The sequence below is a fragment of the Durotheca rogersii genome (assembly GCF_024521655.1).
Source record: "Durotheca rogersii strain YMJ 92031201 chromosome Unknown GGS23scaffold_2, whole genome shotgun sequence".
In the NCBI taxonomy this organism is placed as follows: Eukaryota; Fungi; Ascomycota; class Sordariomycetes; order Xylariales; family Xylariaceae; genus Durotheca; species Durotheca rogersii.
The window spans coordinates 1940585-1961076 of record NW_026251233.1 but is presented as its reverse complement, the minus strand read 5'-3'; the positions used below and the strand labels follow the sequence as shown (position 1 = coordinate 1961076).

Below are 20492 nucleotides of genomic sequence, written 5' to 3'. Positions count from 1 at the left end.
GGCCAATCCGCGCCGCCGTGCTCTTGAGCCTCGAGAGCGAGCAGACAGGCAGATCCCACAGGGTCGATAGGGTGCATACCATACATGCTGCCGCGATTTCTACTTGCGCACTGCATTTGAATGGAGCAGCAAACGTGGTCACCCGTCTGTCGTGTCGCTTGCCAACGGCATCAGGCATCGCAGAGGTTTCTGTCTTGACGCAGGGGAGGGGACACAGGGCTTGATTCAACCCAGATTTGGATCTGGGCACGTCGGTGAGTAGGCGACCCCATACACGATCCACCGGCCGAATCGGTGCAGGTGGGCAGGCCTTAGGAGGAGGCGCGAGATCCCCTGCTATCTGGCTGTTGGGGGCTTTCGATCTCTCGCAACCATCACACACTCTTTTCCGTGAAAATCATCCCATAGCTCGTCTTGCGGCATGATCAACCCTCGCCGCCCATGGGCCTAGGTCTTGTCAGCAGTGACACCTCGTCAGAAAAACCCCCGGATTGGGAACACTAAAAATATGGTGCGGTACGCTGTAGTCGATTGGCTAACCGCACCTGAATAATTTCCAGATAGAACGGCACTGTTGCATCGTATACGCTTGGCGGTCGAAGTTTTGGATACCTCAATTAAATTGTCTGATTGGCTGCCAGCGAGGCCTGTCGGTGGTTGATACTACCCTAGAAGCGATCCCTTGGCGAGAAGATCGATGGGCGAGTCACCAGCGTCCTAAGGAGTTGAGTGAGAGGGCGGCACGCACAGCGCACACGCACACGCACGCGCTGGCTGCCGGGTAGGAAGAAGCAAGAGGGGTTGCCTCTTTCGTGGGAATGGAGGTTTAGGTATGTCTTAGGCCGAATGTCTGTCATACCTACCTCCCTGTATCTCGGGAGCAGGATGCTTGGTGCCAGCCGCGGTGGGAATGGGATGAGTTCGGAATGTTTTCTATTTGTCTGTTTCTTGTTGATAACTCTGGGGACCTGGGATGGACTGAGGTCCCACCCTTTTTTCCGTATCCCTTTTGGCCTCTGCAACCCTCTGCGACCTTCGCCCTCGCCAACAAACCCCCTGGCTGTCCGGGGTCCGTGGAATTCATCTCTGTCGAATTACGAAAACCAACCCATCCGTGAGCACAGGTCCATCCTTCGCCGGGACCCCTGCCCATAGCTCGACTTTTCTCTGGGTCTCTGGATTTATCTGGATTCCTGGCCCAGTGGCAGCCTTTTTTCTCCCACGGCTTGCTTTGTCCCAGTTTCTCCGGATTGTCTTCGACAGCCGTCTTAAACATTGCGTGCGCCCCTTGCTTCGCGCGATCCCTTTGAACCCGAGAGGCTGCCGCAGACCTGGACGAATTGAAGGTGGGAAACATCGCCTATCGGCAGTCTTTGGCACCCGGAGAAAGGGATTGGCTTATGGGAGATCTCATTCCCTGGCCTTTATTAGACCCTGCGACGCCACCGAACCGATCGCGTCGGACGCGAAGACGAGCACTATGGAGCACTTTGAGCCTCTGACCTTTGAGCCTCTCATGAGCTTCAATTTGCCAGAGCTCCTAGCCGTGGATTTGGAAGAGTCGGAGGATGTATTCAAGTCAAGACAATTGACCGCTGGGCCCCCAGCACCTTCATTGGCCGACGACGGGACCAAGAGACGATATTCACTGCAGGACAGTTCATTGAGCGCTGGCCCTTCATCCCATCCATTGGCAATGACGTCGAGGGCTAAATCGCTACAAAACGTCAACGAGACACAAGCACATTTTCTGGCGGTACACCACGTACCGAAACCGAGCAACAGTGATTCAGATTCGGCCAGCAGCGAATCGTCCGGTGGCCTGGCGCCCCCCTCAATTCGCACGCGAGACGTATCGGTAGTCACCGAGGCCACCTCGATCACATCCGAGAAGAGGGAATCGCCCAGGCAATTGAAAGTCTCTGTTCGCTTAGAGAACCATGCTGGTGAGAGCTGGATGGACCTCGACGCCGAAGAAGCACCTCCCACGGACCGAAGGCACTACAGCATGATGAACATCTCGTCGCCTAAGAAGCAGATATCCCTACGCCGTGACATGGGCGAGCTACGAACTATGTCGTTAAATTCGGCTACCCCGCGCCCCGAACTTATCAGCCCTTCAACGACATCTTCCGTGATGTCGCCTATACTGTCGCCTACTTCTGCGAAGTCTCCAGATACGCAAGAAGAACCACCAACTCCCGCCAAGAAATCATTAACCTGCCCGACTTCATTTCCCACGCGGCGGTCTTCTTTGAAGCACCGGGATTACCCTCTCCTTCCCCAGATCAGTGTCTCTCCTTTCCTGCCACCCTCGCCCAGCCAGGGATTACCGACGCAGCGTAATGACGGCATGCTATTGCCGGGAATGAAGACCTCACCCATAGCTCCTCCACCCAGGGTACCAAATAACAGGGTAACCGCACAGGGTGACCATGGCGACGACGGTAGGACGAGTTTATATCCAGACGACGACGAAGAAGTGGAAGAAGGGGAGCGGGCGGTGGGGGAGGCGGAAGAAGACGACGACGATGACAACGAAGACGACGGTGGTCACGACCTCGAAGCAAGCGAAGTCGAGCAATTTATCCGCCCGGAAAGCAACCAAACTCTACAGATAGCTCCTCCCGGTGTTGATGTCGAATCATGGCTGGAATCCAGTGTCGACAATTTCCCTTATTACGCACAAACCAGAGCCGACGGCACTCCCGCTCCCTTGCCGCTCCCCCCGGAGGTTCTCGACACGCTTCGGGTTTCCATATCTTGCTTTCCGGAAACCATGCTATTGTGCTCCAGCCTCTCTATCGAGACTATCCGGGGCCATTCCAAGAAACTCAGGTACAAGGCATCTAGTCTATATTCGGAGGTCCCTACGTCGTCGGTGGACCTTACAGACCAAACCAAGCAACCAAAATGGAGGTGGCTGCCAGTGAAGAAGCAGCCTCCACCCCCCAGCCAAACGCCATCCAGCCCGCTTCGAAGTGAGGTTATGGACACGTCCCAAGACCCAAGATACAGCCCATCCTGGCAGAGGAAGTCAGATTGGTCTGCGATTCAGAACTTGTTTCCCTCTGGAACCGATTACCTCTGCGACGCTCTCTACGCCCACTTAGTGGCATATAACTACGTGACCTCGCTGTGCCCCCGGTCCGCACTCATCAACCCGACCGTTTCTTCCTCAAGACCGACTTCGAAGTCCTCGACGACGCCGTCAGAGCTGAGCCTGGGCCTCTCGGTAGACCTTCGCACCTCCTTCGATATACGTGCCTCGATCTCGGACACTGGTGCGATCCCACGCAAGGCTGCAAGTCTCTTGGGTCTACAGGAAGACCCGGCCGCGCCGATACCCGAACCCCCGCCATCGCGGGCTCTCCATCTACGCAACAAACGATCTTTCTTCGCTCTTTCCAAACACCCTACTTACCCGGAGAGCAGCAGACCGGCAACGGCGACGGGCGGCATGGGCGGTCGCCGCCAGACGTCGGCCGACCATAACGAGCAGGCGTTAAAAGATCTACGGTTGGGTCTCGCAAAATGCATTTCAAGGCTTGTCGCCACTCTACGGATGACCAACAGCGGACATATTACGGGTGCGGATGTCAGCAGCCAGCGCAAACGGGAGGATGACCCTGATTTCATGCGCGCGCTATGCGAGATCGTGCGCCTCTCCGAAGAGAGGTACATGTAGGATGCGTAGTCGATATCCGGTGTCGCAATCGCGCCAGACGCCAGTCCAACCTCGTACGCGCCAATCCCGCGTGACGATACCCACAGCCATAACCCAACGAGAGAGGTATAGGCAGACCTACCATCAAGCAATCCGCCCATTCACCTGAAACCCCGGGTGCCTATCGAGGATTCTACGAAGGATCTCTTCGTGCCTCCATTTTTTAACCCCTACGATTCCCTTCTCAACACGAATGCGGGTGCAGCACGATCTACACTCGCTAATTACTGCCGCCAATTTATTTCCTCTACACATTTTACTATAATGCACTTTCGCTTTATCGCCACACCCTTTATTGGAGAGGTGGTTAGCTGCCTAATAAGAGAACGGTCGGAGAGAAGGGAAGTATCTGTACCCCTAAGCGGTGCATTGCGTGCTCAAATATTCCTTGGGGATCACGCGCCCGTTGCAAAAAGAAGAAAAAATCCCGAGGAGGAGAGAGAAGAAAAGGTCGTGCTCGAGAGGCGGGGGCGATAATGGAATCATATGCATGGGACACGGTTAAGGGGGACGCATGCCTCGTTCATAGATTAAGATACCTCTCCATATTGACTGGCGTACTGGGGAGGCGTGGTAACTGGAGTTGGCCAATGTGGGATTGCATACCCCCCTAGATCCCCCTCCTTAACCGGGAGGCGATCAAGGAGAGGAAAGGCTCCAGGGGAGTTGGGAGTTTTCTCTGTATACTTACCATGTGCACGATCTGCAGCACTAGATAGTAAGACAAGCGTGGGTTTCCTCCTCTGCTAGAAGAAACAAAGAAAAAGCGAGCTATCTAGGACGTCTCACATGAGCTCGTCTGAATCCCCGATACCTAGTATTCGTCGAGTTGACTTCCGTTCCTCTTGATACCGTCTCCTACCATAGTATAGATTATTATAACAGCAGGGAACAGGGAACAGCAGGGGGGGCCGCGAACTAAGCTGTTATCGGCGCCGCGACCTGGGTAACAACTGATATTCAACATTTTTATTATGCTCAGCAAAAGTCGTCGCACAAAGTCATTAACGTACGGATATTAATGCAGATCTAGTTCAGGTACTATAGCCCCAATCAGGAGGTGTTCCGGGGAAACCCATCTAATGGGCATCTATGCCTTTCGCAAACAAGAAAGGAGAGTTCCGTGACCACATACCTAGACCTGGACCTAGACCCGGACCTGGGCCTAGTTAAGCTAGAGCCAGGTAGCTGAGATATCAAGCCTCCCCCCGGGAGCGCCAGGAGACAACCTCGGCTGTTATAGGAGGCTAATCTTACCTACGTGGCACCCAAGTTGTTAGCACGGCTTGGTCTGGTCGACTTATCTAGGTAGGTAGGTAGGAGGTTAGACAGTTACCTAAGTATGTGCATACCTACACTTGTATAGCTTTGCCTACCACCTATATAAGGCAGTGGTTCGCAGCAAGATAGGACAACTGATATTCATACACGTATATACAGGGTAGCAGGCCAGGTAGTTAGTAAGCCACCCCCGGATATCTTCGAGGGCCACGTTAGGCGGTGCAACAACTGCCAGGCTGGTGAAACGCGTATTAGCGGGAGCGACCGTGCGTGCGATGCACACACGGCCGACCGCGCTGTGCGCGTTATATCCACCAAGGCAATTCGTTCTAACTTCTCTCTCTCTCCTCTCTCGACCTCGCTCCCCCCTCCCCTCCCCCACCCCTGGCCTCCCCAATACCGACATGCCTCCCCTCGCCCTACCTCCCTGCTCCCTCCAGTAATAGCCGGGCCCTTATTGCATATGTATATGCACTGCAGGCAGGCTCCACGGGATGACAGCTCTGCCTGCGCGCCATCAGGGGCGGGGGGAGGACCCATGAGAGAGCGCCGCACAGCGTACGACACCGCGCATCGTGACGCGCGTGCGGGTGTACGCCGCCGTGGATTGGTATTTGGATAGGTACGTGTGTAGATGAAGAGGTAGAGAGGCAGAGGGGGGAGAGGTGAGGGGACGGAGGACAGCCTGGAGAGGACGGCGTCTCGTCCTCTCTCGCGCCGCACCCTCTCACGCATACTAACCCCCCCCTCCCCCGTGCTAGGTACCTCTCATGGGCATAGCTCGCCGCGTCTATACCCTGGGTCTATGGAGTCTCTCATTTCCCCCGAGCCCGCAAATCAAACTACTACGCCGTGCGCAAACACATGCCTACGACGTATATAGGTGTCTGTATGCCTACGCAGATATGCAGAGCCAGGTCTTTCGGCTCGACGTCCCGAAGATCATCGCTATCCCCTGTGTGACGTAGGTCGATACAATGTTGGTATAGGCAGGGTGTCTGCGCATGTAATATATGCATCGTGCCCACGCATGCTACTTTACCTACTCATAGGCGGATAGTATGCCCCTATCCCAGACCTGGTCCTCCTCCTCTCCGCCATGCCACGCGTCCCGAATACCTAAGTCAAAACCGGCCTACCTACATGCATACCATGCGCGCGACAAGCAAGCAGCCGCACAAGACGACGACGCCTCAACGCCCTTTCCCATGTTCCAGCCCGTTCATCCCATATAGCTCAGACGCTGGCTACACGTGCTCCCGTCCGTTGCGCGCCAGCCCACCTCGTCGTCCGACACGTGCGAGACACGCTTATAGATGCGCCCATTTCCGATAGATAGGCGTTCGAATTCGTCCCCCCCCCTCCCCCGGTCCCCTTCCTCTTTCGCACGCGCGCATATGCACCCCCCCGCCCTCAGTTGAAGTCCCCCTGGTCTTCGAAGGGATACCGGTCGTGCAGCACCGCGCTGCCCATCTGGCCCTTCTCGGCGAAGTCGTCGAGGCCGGTGAGGCCGCTCGACGCGCGCGTCGCGGGCCAGGACGTGCTGTCGCCGCCGCTGCTGTCGGGGTAGGGCAGGACGACGCCGCGCCTGAAGACGCCGCTCCCGTTCGCAACACCACCGCCGTCGCCGCGGCCGTCGCCGCCACGGCGGCGCAGCGGCAAGTGGTCGACCGTGGGCGCGGCGAGGCGCCCGCGCATGCTGAAGGTCTTGGCGTGGGCGTTGCTGAGGCCGAGCATCCCCGCGGTGACGAGCAGCAGCACCATGAATACGACGGAGCCGGCCTGCGTCATGTTGCCGCTGAATGCGGCGACCATGTACACGGTCAGCTTCGCCGCCGCCTCGAGGTATCCCTCGACATGCGTCTTGGCGCGCAGCCACGTAGTCGCCGTGATCGCCTGCAGATCCTCCGCCATCCCGCGCAGACACACCGACCGCCCGTGGCCCAAGTCCACGATGTACTCCGTAAGCAAGTTGCCAGGTTCCGGCTCCTTCGGCGATGGAAACGGTGACGACGGGGTCGGCGACGCCGGCGGTGATGGCTTCGGCTGTGATGCGGGTGGCTCTGGCTGGGAGCGCTGCTTGATCACCCAGATATTGAGGATGCGGGAGAGCATGAGAGCTAAGAGAGAAGCTACACCCCACCCTGTAGTTCGTTCCCAATGGTAAAAGGTGTTAGCTGATCTGGTTCCCCGCATGAAGAGAGAGAGAGAGAGAGAGAGAGCAATCGTAGATGAGGCGAAGCGAGGGTGGAGAAAGGATGGAGGGAGACTAACATTCCTGGAGCAATATCATGAGCACGAAGGCGGCCACTGTCAGCACAGGGCTCGCGAGGTATAGCAGATGCGAGAGCCGGCCCAGGTCAGCGCTCTGATCCTGCCAGATAGTAGCTCGCTGGCCGGCGCCCGGCCGGCGCGTCGCCCGGCGTCGCCAGTGGCGACTGCGGTCGGGAGGCATGCCTACGTCGACGGTGACAGTGCGGCCAGGCAGGCCGACGCGCTCCAGATAGCGGCGCGTGGCGCTGTTGGCGATGTCGTGCGTGGAGGTGCGGCCGCCGTAAAGCTCGACGGCGCTGTAGGTGTCAACCCCGCCATTACGACGACCGCCGTCGTCGCCTCTGCCATCGCTGCCACGGCCCGCGAGCTCGTCAGCCGCCTGTTGGTAGTGTAGGCCGGGTGCGAGAAGCAGTGCGTCGAGCCAGGAGGCCCCACCGGCAATTCGGGTCCGCTGTGCGATGGTGCCGAGGTCTGCGAGCGCGAGGAGTCCCGACGCCGAGATCTGGACCCCCGGGATCGGCGTCTGCGACCAATTCGGGAACACGGCGTCGCGCTTCAGGATGGCCTGGACTGCCTAGAGACGGATGCCGACTTGGTGGTGAGCATAGCACGAGCTACGATGCGTCCCCCACTCTTCGGCTCAAACGGTGAGAAAGAGAAGTGATCTTGGCTTCACCTACCTCCATTTTAACCCCTGCCACCGCTGGCAGAAAAGCCTGCCCCTCGTTGTGCAGGTGAGTTGTGCCGCTGCGTACGAAGTGCCGGGGTCGAGTTCGTGCTAGGCTACGGCGACGTCCGAACGGGTGAGAGTGGGGGATCGGAGCCGGTACTCCGGACACGGCCACTCTGTAGGCTACGGGGTCAAGGAGGTTGACGTGAATGGAGATGGTGAGAGAGAGGGAGAAAGAGAAAGACGAAAAGAAAGACGGAAAGACAGGCAGAGAGAGTCAGATACGGATTGATGGTCGTGCCTATAAGACTGTTTTTATATATACACCTACGTCGGCGTAGCCTCCTTCCCCTTTCTCATCCCATGTGAATCATACACACACCCGCACCTTCACACACATGTTCGCGCACACATGTAGTAGCGCCCACCCGCCGATCCAACCACGGCAGGGTCGCATCCCTGTGGTGCACCCCGAACACGGCCGGCTCGGGCTGACAGTGAGCATCCTGTCGTGTGTAGTGTGCGTAGGACAGACTCATATCTCGCGTATTGACTTATCTCCCCGCTGCTGATCTTGCAGGGGGGGCTCCGCGCCACGATAGGCTGCCGCGACAGGCCAGGCTGGGGAGTTGTCGAAGCAACCCGCCCGCAGGCCAACACCCCCCCAGATTGGCCAATGACACGCCCGGATGGGCGCATCACGGGTTCGGGCCACCGTGGTGTAGGGGGGGGGGACCTCAACACCCTCCCGCGTCAGACTGCGGAACATGGCCTCTATCCCGTGGCAGGGTGTGCGAATGGCCTCGCCCTCAGCACGACATTGCGGCGAGTAGGCATGCGTGTGTTCCTGGAGGCGCGCATTAGCCGGATCGTTCCGAGCTGCCTGGTTCGTCGGGCGCAAATGATGAAGAGCGACCGTACCGAGGAGCATCACGGGTCGACGTGAGGAGGAGGGAGGGATCGCGGAAATCTACGGGGGGATATCGGGGGAGAAGGGGGTAGTTTATGTACCAGGTACGTATCGAACTTCAACACGTCCTGCGGGGTACCTACTTACAGTACCTGCCTATACTAATGTGAGATGTCTCCAGTCCGTAGGTTACGTAGGTACCTTTGGGGAGGTATAGGTTCAGAGGCAGCTGTGTCCGGGACAAGCATTTTGAAGGTACCTGTGATTACCAGTTGAGAGGCGTGTACTTGGGTCAGGCCCCTTGCGCACCTACCTGCATAACCAAATGTGTAGGTAGGTACGTTGTAGGTACATATGCGGCAGGGTAGGTGTCTCCTGACTATGAACGTATGTCAGTACCCAGTGTATACCAGTACATGGACAGAATGGAGGGTAGATTCTACAGGTGCCTCCTAGTGGTCTCACCACCGCTGTCGGTATCACCACGGTGAACCTGGCCTATTGACACGCAAGACAGGGCGTACCCAGATACCTACCCAGTACCCAAGGGCAGGTACCTGCTATGTAGTAAGGTTAGGTTATTATGTGACCCGGGTGGAGGCGGCTAGACTTTAGCTGCATATCCCAATCGCCAGCCGCAACAGCTGACCTATAAACCGGGCCTGCGGAGCCTGTTGGACCAGCGCGCACACTCGGCGCCTGCGCCTCCAGATGTCGCCTCAAGTGCCGGAGCGAAACGGGCCGGCTTCCATACAGAATCCTTGGGTTGGAAAGGACCCCCTACGCCGTCAGGTCAGTTTTATCGATAAGAGCTCTAGACGTCTACATCCCTCCAATTATCGCCATCTCTTTCCCAAAGCACCTCTCTCATCACCTCCGTAGTCCCTCGCATCCACACATCCACGCATCTCTGTCCACGTCCCCGGCCGTCAACCCCATCTTCTCTTCGTATACCCATCATCGGCCTTTGTCGCCTCGGGGCAGCACCAGAAACGCGGGAAGAGCCGTCACTTGTAAGATGACTTGGAGATGGCTTCCTTACAGCCAGAGCCCACCTACACCGTCTTCGTTCGACTCCCGTTTCCCAGGGACGGGTTTGTAGATCCTCCACCGGTACGTGTTATCGCTACTACTACGCTGCCACTACCATCGCTGTCGTCGCCACCGCCACCGCTACCGTGCTAGCCTGGTCTACCCATCTATCCCGTCATCCTACCAAGAGCTATCTGACGGTACCAAAGGCGAATTGGGATTCGGCTAAAGACGAAGCTCTGTGGAGCATCATCTCCCGGCTCTCTAAGACCGAGATAGACTGTAAGTGCTTCATACCTCCCCATACCCTCATCCGCCTCCATCCCAGTGACCGCGATGTTGACGATGCACGCCCGCGTACCATGTGAGCTAACCGACTCTAGGGAATGACATGTAAGCGCTGCTGACTTCCACCCCTCCCAAAGTCGATAACCTGCCAACTCGGGTTCGTCCCATCCGTTCAGTGCGGACAGGTTCGAGGTCACCGTCGACTTCTTGCTTCAACAGGTTGCCTGGCTTACCGAACGTCACGCGTCCCAAGTACGGGCCCAGATGCGCAGGGCCACAACCATCGCTAAAGGCTCGGCGGCACCGTCACCCCAACCAGGCCCCGACGGGCCATTTTCGGCCGAGCCAATACGGCGGACTGCGTCTGGCGACCGATTAGCACGGGTCCCATCTGTATTATCCATCCGAAAGGAGACCCCGGCGCCCCGCAATGATGGCAGCGTGCCTGGGACACCGTCGAGAAGCACCCCACGGCCGGTCGTGACCCGGACGTCCTCCTCAAACACTGCCGTATACACAACCCGCGGCCTTGGGCTTACCAACAAAGCACCAATCAAATCCACCACCGACGCTCAACGGCATCCTCTGGCTTCGCTTCCCATCGCCGCCGCCACCCACGACTCCGACCCTGACGCCGCTTCGCCGAGAGACACCGAACCCCTTTCGGCATCGGAGTCGTCGTCCTCGAGCCCAGCGCAGTCTCGAATCATCCGCCGGCCGCCGCGCTTCCAGGGCCACGACGCCGAGTCCTCTTTCGCCGACGACGAGGACACGGCGCCCGCCTTCCCGCCCTACAAGCCTGACGCCGACGGATCGGGCAGCGGCGGCCCGCACGATCTCAGCGCAACGGTGCGCGTCAATCCGCCGCGGGACTACGCGAAGAGGCAGCTCAAGGGGTCGTCGGCTCGCGAGCGCGAGCGGGCCCACCAGTCCCAGACCTCCGACTCGTCGAGCAGCTCGATGACGCCCGCGATTAAGAGCATCTCCTCGGACAACAGCCGGCCGGGCGGGCCCCTCTCGCCCCGGCGCGCGACGGAACTCACGAGCCGCAGTCCCGCCAGCAAGGGCAAGGCCCACTCTCGCGACAGCGACGGGAGCCACAGCCTGTGCAGCAGCTTTAGCGATCTCGACGGTAATCCACCCCCACCCCCTCTCTCCCATCACCCCATCTCGTGCCCGGGTATATAGAGAGGGCGACACAGCATCGCTAACGAGGCGGGCATCCTAGACGCATCGGTGACGCAGTCCGCCCTGGAGGAGGCGCTGGCGAGCAAGATGCAGGAAGGCACCGTGGGCAGCCTTAGGGGGACTCTCAGCGCTGCCTTCCGGAGCAGATACCTCCCAGGGTCCAAGCACTAATCCGAGCCGCAGAGGGCGACGGACTTGCGCCGTCGTTCCTCTCACCGTCCGCTGCGGTTCCCTAGGGGTCGCGTTGCCGTTCGCGCGCTTTCTCCTATCCCAACTCTTAAGAACTCGTTCCCTCCCCTCCACACAACCACCCCCTCCCCCCTCTCGGAAATGGTTTCTTGGTTACGGGCAGGATGGAAGTGACCATCATCATAATAATCCAACATACGGAATAGGTAGGCTGGTTATAGGTATACGGTTTGGTTGGTTGCATATACGGCGTTTGTTCTCTCGATCCCTCCTTTGTTGTTACCTTCTCCTCTTGCCTCTGCGCCGTTTTTCTTTTTCTTCTTAGGTTTCTTTTTGCTAGATATACTCGCAAGTGTGCGTCGTCTAGGCACTCTAGGGAGAATGGACTTGGCAGGCTGGGACCGGATGGGACTGGGGCCGGCAGGTCCAACGTTTTCACATACCCAAGGTACCTATATAACCCTAACCTACCTAGGATATAGAGAGATCGTATTTAGACGCAGCGGTAGCGTTTCCGCCTTGCTCCGAAGTCCTCTCTCAATTCTTGGCCTATGGGCAAGGCGGCCTCTATGCCTCAGTCGGGCCGTGCTTCTCGCCGAAAGCTTCTGCAAACCGGGCGTAAATAAGGGACTTTTCTTTCTCCACATGGCATACGGTGGGGGGGAAACACGTGCCCTGAGATGACCAAAATATGATACCGAAAAAGAAACATCGTCCGGGGTAAAAATACGAGCAAAATACAGAGTCTATGTCAGGCACTCCAACAAAATCGTAACGGGAAACGTTTGATGATAACTTAGTTTCGTTGTTGCACGAAGAACCCGAACAGGCTTAACAACTGATGCCATCAGACACGATTATTCATTTCGTATTCCTCCACTTTACATACAGAACCGTCAGGTCAGTTCACGAGAGTAAACTAGGTATGTCCGTATATATCCGTCTCCTCTTTTTTTTCCTTTGGTGCGGGGGGGGGTTCAGATCTGGGCGTATGTACCCCCGACGCGCTTGGCCCGTCGAACAGTGACCCAGCTGTTCCACGTGGGGCTGGGGCTGGGCTCGGCGTCGGGCTTGCCGGCGCCGGGCTGCTCGAGGGAAGAGCTGTCGTCGGGCTTGGCGGAGCCGGCGCGGCTGGTCTCGGGGCGTGCGTCGTCCGTCTTGCCTGCCTTGTCGCGCGTGTCGCCGCCGCCGCCGTTGGGCTGGGCGGCAGCCTCCTCGTCGTTGCGGCGGGCAGGCGCGGTCATGGGGAAGGCGGAGGAGGCGTCGTCGTCGTCGTCGTCGTCGCGGACGCTCTCGGCCGGCCGGCGGTGCTTGCGGGCCCGCCAGACGAACATGCCGCCCACCAAAGCAAAGATAACCACGAGCACGGCGACGATGATGCCGACCTCGACGCCCGCGGACGAGGTGTCGTCGCCGGCGAGGGCGGCTGGGGTCGATCCGCCGTCCAGGGGGGGCCCGGCGCTGTAGTAGGCGTCTGCCTCTTGGACGGGCGCCATCGTTGGTAGGTGGGCGTGGTGTATGTCGGCGTTTTCGCGTCAGGTGTCGGAGGGGGGGGGGGCTCTCGCCTGGGATGCGTGAATACCTACTACGGGTTCCGAGCCCAAGTGCTGGCCGTGTGCATGTTATGGCTTAGCTTACCTGCTACTAGTTAGGTGTCGAGGTGGCCTCGACCACCCCTTTCTGCCTCGGTCGAAGGAGCCGGGAGGAGGTGGCGGGTGGATTGGGGGGGGGGGGTTCGAATTATAGAGATCGAGTTCGCGGAAATTTGTGGGATGTGGAGAAGGGAAAGGAGGGACGGAGAACTGCGACAGCAGACCGAATTTGACATTAGAGACAGGTTTGCTAGAGACAGTTGTTGCCCATGGTGAGAGGGGATTACGATGGGGAGGGAAGGCGCTCGCTGCTGTTGCGGTTTCCTTGGCGGCGTGGTTGCTGGAGGAGAGACACCGGGAAGGTGCTATCCAGAACACAGAGCGCCTGCCCGATACCCAGACGCAATACCTGCGATACTTACGGCAGATACCTGCGAAGCGGATATATCCAGGTACCAGGTACACGACGTGGAGAAGACGACAGCCGCCTCACGTCTGAGATCTCGGGCTGTCGTGCTTGCGGACTTTTACTCCATGTGCTTACACCGAGCGTCAAGTCGTTCATTCTCCTGTTGCCTGGATATCTCCACCTGATACATGTCACCGCCGCCGCCGCCGACGACGACGGCCCTAGACTAGAGCGAAACCACAGCCCGGAGGATCACCCCCCTCACGTCCGAGCCCCGCCAAGTCCAGCCGTGGGAGCGACCACAGGGCGCACAAGAACCGGGCAGGTGAGCAGAGCAGAGCAGCGACACAGACATCCGGGCGAACAAACATCTGGGACGCCCTCCGCCCTCCGCCTACAGGCAGCTGCGCACCGTGTCCCAAGTGACGCACCAGCCGCGGGCCCCGACGTCGGCTACGCGCGCAGCCGTCTGGCGGTCGCACGCAACGGTTCGCCGCCTCGCCCTCGCTGCGATCGATAGACAGGTCGCCCGCTCCTCGGCGGTGATCCCGGCCAGATAGGTTGCGCCCAGGTCCGTGCTGTGGTAGGCAGCCTGGCTCCTCTCAGTCCCTCGGCGTCTCGATGGAGCAGGCAGCCGACAGCTGGGGCGGAGGAGGGGGACCCCTTTTCCGTGATCAGAGCTGAGAGCTAGCTGGGTTGGGTGTGGGACAGCCTGTCTCTGCGTCCGATCCAATCTCCGTCTACGTGTTGACTGCGTGGCACCATCCTGGATGTCGTAGCAGCCAGACGGAAAGGCAGACAGACAGACACCTGCCTCGACGTCTGTGAGATGCACGGATATCTGTCTATCCGCTAGTTGGGTATTTATGTCTTTGTTTCTCTCCTTCCTCCCCGACTCTCCTTCTTACATCCCACCCAGGGCGGACACACCCGCACGATGTGGCTGATACCTTTTGTCCCCCCTCGTCAAACGGGGTGCTCTCGGTATTACCAATGTCCCTGGACGCATGCCCGTCTCCCCCTCCCGCCTTAGGTCACGTAGGTATTCGCTACAGCCGTATATGTCTACGTGTGTCTTGGGCAGCTAAATACCTGCTCGTGATAGCAGGAAATGCGTACCTTCTTTCCTAAACACCTCTCTTGCAAGACCCGTTTGCGTACCTGTAGATAAGGCAAGAAAGTGTTGTGTACAATAGGGGGGAGGGGGGGTAACACCAGGAACCCGCCCTTTCGGCAGCCGAGATTTTGGCTACCGGCGAAGCGTGTCCCCGGCCTTCGTATCCCTCCATTCACTACCTAATGTATTTCCTACTGGTTGTCTCGCTCACCCATCCAACCGTCCTCGCCGACCCCAACCCTGACTCCGGCGTCGTCGTCCTATGGCTAGGGGTATCCGGGGGCGAGTCGAAAGCCGGCTGGTTGAGCCTCCGCACTAGGCACAACCAGCCAACCAGAAAGGGCAAGCGTTGGCGCGCACGAGAGGGAAGATATCTCGGCCTTTTATTTCCTTGTTCCTTTTTCTTTTTCTGGCGAGTAAACAGAAGCAACAGAAACCAAGTATTTGTATGGCATATATACCTACGGCGCCTAGCAGATAGATGAGATAGCTCTTCGCCTTTTTCTTTTCTCTCTCCCCTTCCCCATTCCTGTTTTTTTCTGACCTCTTATTCCCAACCCGAACCATATTATAACCCCGTATATGGTCAATTCGTCGTCTAGAGTGGGAATCTCCTTCGCTCTGCCGAGATTTCGTACCTATCCACTTAACGCATCGTTACATACCTGCTTCCAGCCCAACAAGAAGGTTAGATCATCGCTCCCGCTTCTTGAGCACTGAGGCCGCCGGCTAGATCTTATCCACCGAGGGGCCACGGGCCCCGTTAGCAGTCGACATGGTTGCGACTTCGGATTTCAACTGCTGTCGTCGCCGTCGTTGCTGTTGCGGCGATCCGACCTGACGCCTGGGAAAGGGCCTATCTGTCGATGTCGTTATCTTCTCACCCTTCTCCACGTTCAAGCTCCGGTCCGTTGCGGGTCCTTTGCCTTTCCCGTTTGCGATCGCTACCACCGTCGCCGCCTCTTGCGTCCTCTCCCCCCGCGCTTGGAAGCCGCCGAGCGCCTCCTGCGTGGGACGCCTAGAAAACGTAGAACAGAGGCTGTCCCAATTTTCGCCCATCGACTTCGTCTCGTCCGCGACCACGAAGACCGCCCCGGCGAGGCACGACGCTATGATTGCGATGGTGCAGATCACTGCGCCCGCTCGGTCGCCTTTAGCTACCACCCCGTAATACCTTCCGTCCGGATCTAGCCGTCCCTGGTCCGAGCCGCCTGCCGACGGATTGCCGGCGCTGGTCCCACCGCTGTTGTTTGTGGCCGGCGGGTCGGCCTGCTGGATCATGTTGGCCAGTACTACCTCCATAGCAGCCATCTGCTGCCCAACGCCTGTTGTACCATCCCACTGCCCACTGTTATTCGCCCATTTTAGGCCGCACATCCGTTGGTTATCGCCGCCGGTACATTGGTTCGCCGCTGCCACGGCGGAATTCTGCAGAAGCGTTTTGATACGATCCAAGGTCCACGGTGCCCATTTCGTCGTCGCCGCCATCCATCTGCTAAGATATGCTTTGAACGACAGCTGATCCGTATTGCATAGGTTGATCTGCTCGCAGGCAATCTCGATCATGATTCGATCGGCGGTGTCGTTCCCGTAGAAAAATATCAGCTCGGTGCTATTCAGTATCCCATCAACCCGCTCCCTCCACATCTCGACATCCCCTGCTTGTTCCGTATTATTCGCGTATACCACCATAGCCGCGGATCCGAGGAGAACGGCGCCGACGTTGTACGAAAACTCGTAGGGGATGCGGGCGGTGCAGTTGTCAGTAGTGTGCACACCGTCGACGATCCGATAGTTGTTATCAATAAGATACACGCCGGCCATCCAGTCCCAGGTTCTCACGGCCCACTCGGCATAGGTGGCGTTTCCGGTGTAGAGCGCCAACCGCGCGGCGAGGTTGAAGAAGCAGGCCTGTGATATCGAATTCTTGTAATCGAAACCGTTATTCCACGTGAAGATCTGCCATCGTAGGCCGCCGTTGCAGTTCGCCGTATCCCACCTAGCCGCTTGGGTGTTAAAAACGGCCTGAGCCAGCGCCAACCATTGCGGTCGATCCGCCGGCGGATCCGGGAACTTGCACTCAGCCGCGGACATGACGGCCATACCCCAGAAGCCTTGGTCGTCATTGCCTTCGGTTAGGGTCTGATTTGGCGGCATGTAATCGTTATACGGCCCGACCTGGTGGAGTAGCCCCTGTTCGACGAGGCTGTTATAAGCACTGTCGCCGGTGTAATACCAGTAGTCGATCAAGGCACCCATGAAGGCACCCCCCTCCCACCCTTTTGCTAATTAGTATCTATCTAGGCTCTCGACCGGGCGTAGCATGGGACTTACAGTAATACGGCTGCGGTAGGAGGCCAGGTGTCTGTCCTGGCTCATCACCGTGATAGAAGGATACCAGGTCCTGTGCTATCTGCCTGGCTACGTCCTTGATAGAATCTACGGGTTGACTCGTGGTGAGAAGCGGCGCGGATATGCCTGATTTAGGATGGGGCGTGAGATAGGAGTAGCTTCTAAATTGCCTACCTTCTGAGTTCACGTCAAGGTTGTATGCGTGAGCCAACTGGGTGAGCACCAAAACGGAGCCTGCCACGAGCACAGCGGCATTCCTTGGGCATAAGCGCACCTGCATAGCAAGAGTCTCGAGGCCGGAGCGGGGTGGAGAGCGGTAGTGACAGCTGGAAGAATTCTCGCCGAACCTAGACTATCGAAATAGCAAAGAGATTAATTATGTTTCCCCTGTGCGTAACATGGTAATAATGCGGGATCCCGGTGGCTCAGGCACGTATACGGGACTGGATATGACACGGCAGCACGAACGGGTCTGTTCGTACGACGGTGTTCAGAAAGGGGGATATGATTTCGAGACACACATACGCACGCTGCCTGGCCTGGCTCGGGTAGTCTGGTTCGGGTACTGGATATATCTAGCTCCCGCTCCGGGAAATGGCAAGGACGTTAGTGAGTGACGTGGAAGTTGCTGGGGCGTGACGACGGGGAGGGCCCCACGACAGCAGAGGCTGCAGTAAGTACGTGCAAGTATGCCGGTATATCTATGCGAATGCGGACGGGTCGACTAAGAGGTGGTAAATAGGCTCGATGGATATATGGGTAGATGAATGTATAGGATCGAGTTGGGCGTTTCCTATGAGAGGTTTATCGAGCGCCTCGTTGTCAGTGGCACACGCCTCCCCTCCGCTCATCTGACTTCCACGCAACTCACCTCTCCACGCTGACCTCTTCTTCTTCTTCTCTTCTGTCTCTCTTCGCTCGTCGTCGAGGGGTAGGCAGCGCCGCAGCCCAGCTTACACCGATAAGGTAGTCGCTCCGATGCAGGCATGCGGTGCGGTGCGAGGAAGAGAGAGCCTCGCGTACGCTTCTACCTGCGGGCGCGAAGGCAAGGCAGGGCAGGGAAGGGTGGCATCAGGTAGGACACGGCCAGAGTTGCACCAGGTCGATCGTTCGCCCTCTCTTGCCTTGCGCATACAGAATACAACGTAGGCGGGAAGGCAGGCATGCAGCCGGGTACGTAGCCAGGCCGCTTCCGCCCAGCTTGGAGATCCCGAGGGGCAGCGATGCCGAAAAAGAAGAAGAACGGTAGGGAATGATTATGTTTGAAAATCGAAAACGTGTAGAAAACGTGTAGAAAGACAGGGCAGGATCGGAAGAGTAAACACCTACCGACTCACCTATATATCTACGTTATTCCCATACTAGACTTACACATCGATACCATCACCCAGACGTAAAGAAACGGGAGCGCGCCTAGCCTTACTCGCTCATATTCCAGCTCGATTGCTCCGCTACGATGTAAGTATGGGGCAATACAAGAGAGGATTGGGCCGGAACCTGACAGGAAGGATACACATGGGGCGGGGGCGGGGTGGACGGTGGACGAGCCGGGACGAGCCGGCGACCCTCGGAGGTTGTTGTGACGGCAGTAGTAGTGCATAGTGATGATGCGAAGAAGGGCAGAGTCGATGATAACGAGACTAGCCTACCTAACTTACTTGCGTGTACCTACTTATTTAACCTGCCAGTCAACCTACGCATCGTATCCTACCCGCCCTGGGGGCTAGACCACCAGGTAGGCAGAGATGTTGGCAGGGAGGCCTGTTGCAGTGTCTTCCGGTATCTCCAGCGGCGCTTCGCAGCCGAGGGATGTACAATGTTTAGGGAAGATGACGTCCGAGTGACAGGGTCCGTTGTCGATGCTGCGCTGCATCTGGAGGGTCGTGTGATACCTACGCCGGACGGCCATCCTTTAATCGTTTCTTTCTTCGTCTTTTCTTCTTCACATCGAGAGTATGCTTAATCTTTGCTTTCGATAAACCATCCTCCTTCAACCATTAGGCAGCTCACCAGCCCAACGATATTATTCGCAGCATAACTGTGGGCGAAGGTTAACCTAGTATCTTCCGGCCCTTCTTACTTCCGATCTTTCTTGTCCAATACGGGTTAGGTATTTACAAATACCAACTGAACCTCATGTTGTTTTCTAGGTGCCGGCCCCTTGGTTCTATATGTTATAATTTAGGTAGGTATGTAGAATAGTCTAGAGTGAGTGTTCGCCTTTAAGATTAGTTAGCCATCAGCGTATACGAGCTTGGGCGAATCGGTAGGTATCATAATGCTCCCAGCGTTGAGACTGAGTTAGCCAAGTGTATGCCTGTTGGTGCAGTAGTGTTCTGGAAGCAGCCAGGAAAAGGCAAAGGCAAGGGCAGAAGTTGGAACGATTTTCCGCATCCCTGTTCTGCAACGAGAGGGTAATTATTCCGTCCTTGCACGGGTTCCCGGCTATACAGCAACTCGCTGCGTTGATTGTCGAGCGAGTTTCGGCTGTAGATCGCGTCACGTAACCAACATAAGCGCTTAAGCTAGAGGAGGTACCTGTACGGGGCAGGTACGTGTATACAGGTCGTAGTCCTCTCCAAGTAGAGATGGCTCGTGATGGTCGCAGGCAATAAGTAAGCATACTGCCCATCGGATATCCAACTCCACAGCCTCGAGGGCCAAGGTAATTAGCAAGGACGGCTCAAATGTCTCGAGGGCAGGCCGGCATCCAGCATTAGAGATCTCCGAGAAGAGCGCCAGTGCGTTTGGAGACGACCCCCCGGCAGGCTGGTCGAAAGATCATATAGGAACCAACCAGGAGGCGAGGATATCTAGCTAGGTGTGTGAATCGCATGGAGGTCACGGAGCCCATCCGATCCCGTACCTAGGGGGTATTAATATATCCTTTCTCGTGGATGTCGGATGGGTGGATTGGATTCTTCAGCCTTTTCGGGTGGCCAGCTCGTAATTGGCTCGTAATTGGATGCCTGCTTCGTACTCGTGTGGCGGATGGTATGGGAGGGGGCCACAACTACCTAGGAATAGTTCCAGCCATGCCGCCCTCACGGGTGCCTTGGATGCCTTAGGCAGGCGGCTAAGAGGTTAGGTGGTGGCGCCCAGGATGTTCCAATGTGGCTTATCACACACAACTCGTGCACCGAGTGTGTCTGTGTGGTCCGCCATTCCCGGAGCGCATGCGTGTGCCACGATGGCTAACGTACGGTATTACGTATGACGGTCAGTAGACGCCGTAGGAAACTTGTACCAGGCAGGCAGCTGGGTAGGTATATATGTCGACACAGCTGCTACTTACCTATTTGTTATGCGCGTAGTCTCATGGTCGGAGGCGATGGAGCCCGGATGCGACCTGTCTACTGGCTAGTAGATGATCTTCAGGTGGATGGGAATGGGTTTGATACAATACGCATCGCCGTAACTGATGTGGGTGACGGGTGGGGAATATGGAGGAGGAGGCCACACC

At 57.5% G+C, this 20492-nt stretch overlaps 6 protein-coding genes across 6 annotated transcripts; 3 read left to right on the top strand and 3 right to left on the bottom strand.

The window, feature by feature from the left end:
• Positions 1 to 1480: 1480 nt before the first annotated feature.
• GGS23DRAFT_602635 (uncharacterized protein) lies at positions 1481 to 3688 on the top strand (the record flags this gene model as incomplete). The annotated part of the gene is made up of 2 exons (XM_051519355.1): positions 1481 to 2447; positions 2544 to 3688. The coding sequence occupies 2 exons, from the start codon at positions 1481 to 1483 to the stop codon at positions 3686 to 3688; spliced, it is 2112 nt and encodes a 703-aa protein (XP_051376325.1).
• A 2694-nt stretch (positions 3689 to 6382) lies between these two features.
• On the bottom strand, positions 6383 to 8155 carry GGS23DRAFT_186073 (uncharacterized protein). The gene is made up of 3 exons (XM_051511673.1): positions 7963 to 8155; positions 7283 to 7856; positions 6383 to 7152 (listed from the first exon to the last, which is right to left on the bottom strand). Exons 1-3 carry the CDS (start codon positions 7966 to 7968, stop codon positions 6422 to 6424), a joined length of 1311 nt encoding a protein of 436 aa, XP_051376324.1. The 5' UTR covers positions 7969 to 8155; the 3' UTR covers positions 6383 to 6421.
• Positions 8156 to 9781: 1626 nt separating this feature from the next.
• GGS23DRAFT_186000 (uncharacterized protein) lies at positions 9782 to 11562 on the top strand. The gene is made up of 5 exons (XM_051511672.1): positions 9782 to 9975; positions 10104 to 10176; positions 10278 to 10287; positions 10359 to 11314; positions 11411 to 11562. Exons 1-5 carry the CDS (start codon positions 9892 to 9894, stop codon positions 11539 to 11541), a joined length of 1254 nt encoding a protein of 417 aa, XP_051376323.1. The 5' UTR covers positions 9782 to 9891; the 3' UTR covers positions 11542 to 11562.
• Positions 11563 to 12536: 974 nt separating this feature from the next.
• On the bottom strand, positions 12537 to 13055 carry GGS23DRAFT_592914 (uncharacterized protein; the record flags this gene model as incomplete). The annotated part of the gene is made up of 1 exon (XM_051517956.1): positions 12537 to 13055. One exon carries the CDS (start codon positions 13053 to 13055, stop codon positions 12537 to 12539), a length of 519 nt encoding a protein of 172 aa, XP_051376322.1.
• Positions 13056 to 13301: 246 nt separating this feature from the next.
• On the top strand, positions 13302 to 14678 carry GGS23DRAFT_549170 (uncharacterized protein). The gene is made up of 2 exons (XM_051515196.1): positions 13302 to 14420; positions 14480 to 14678. Exon 1 carries the CDS (start codon positions 13421 to 13423, stop codon positions 14078 to 14080), a length of 660 nt encoding a protein of 219 aa, XP_051376321.1. The 5' UTR covers positions 13302 to 13420; the 3' UTR covers positions 14081 to 14420; positions 14480 to 14678.
• Positions 14679 to 15284: 606 nt separating this feature from the next.
• Positions 15285 to 17629, bottom strand: GGS23DRAFT_185971 (glycoside hydrolase family 76 protein). The gene is made up of 4 exons (XM_051511671.1): positions 17555 to 17629; positions 17204 to 17381; positions 17012 to 17116; positions 15285 to 16956 (listed from the first exon to the last, which is right to left on the bottom strand). The coding sequence occupies exons 2-4, from the start codon at positions 17307 to 17309 to the stop codon at positions 15407 to 15409; spliced, it is 1761 nt and encodes a 586-aa protein (XP_051376320.1). The 5' UTR covers positions 17310 to 17381; positions 17555 to 17629; the 3' UTR covers positions 15285 to 15406.
• Between the last annotated feature and the right edge of the window lie 2863 nt (positions 17630 to 20492).

Excerpts from the sequence above, each read along its gene's own strand:
- GGS23DRAFT_186073 (XM_051511673.1), bottom strand. Across the intron at positions 7,153-7,282 it reads CATGATATTGCTCCAGGAAT|GGTGGGGTGTAGCTTCTCTC; the intron begins GTTAGTCTCCCT and ends AACGAACTACAG.
- GGS23DRAFT_186000 (XM_051511672.1), top strand. The coding sequence starts at position 9,892 with ATGGCTTCCTTACAGCCAGAGCCCACCTACACCGTCTTCGTTCGACTC. Across the intron at positions 9,976-10,103 it reads GGTTTGTAGATCCTCCACCG|GCGAATTGGGATTCGGCTAA; the intron begins GTACGTGTTATC and ends ACGGTACCAAAG. Across the intron at positions 11,315-11,410 it reads CAGCTTTAGCGATCTCGACG|ACGCATCGGTGACGCAGTCC; the intron begins GTAATCCACCCC and ends CGGGCATCCTAG.
- GGS23DRAFT_549170 (XM_051515196.1), top strand. The coding sequence starts at position 13,421 with ATGGTGAGAGGGGATTACGATGGGGAGGGAAGGCGCTCGCTGCTGTTG.
- GGS23DRAFT_185971 (XM_051511671.1), bottom strand. The coding sequence starts at position 17,309 with ATGCAGGTGCGCTTATGCCCAAGGAATGCCGCTGTGCTCGTGGCAGGC. Across the intron at positions 17,117-17,203 it reads CCTTGACGTGAACTCAGAAG|ATTCTATCAAGGACGTAGCC; the intron begins GTAGGCAATTTA and ends GTCAACCCGTAG. Across the intron at positions 16,957-17,011 it reads CCTACCGCAGCCGTATTACT|GGTGGGAGGGGGGTGCCTTC; the intron begins GTAAGTCCCATG and ends AATTAGCAAAAG.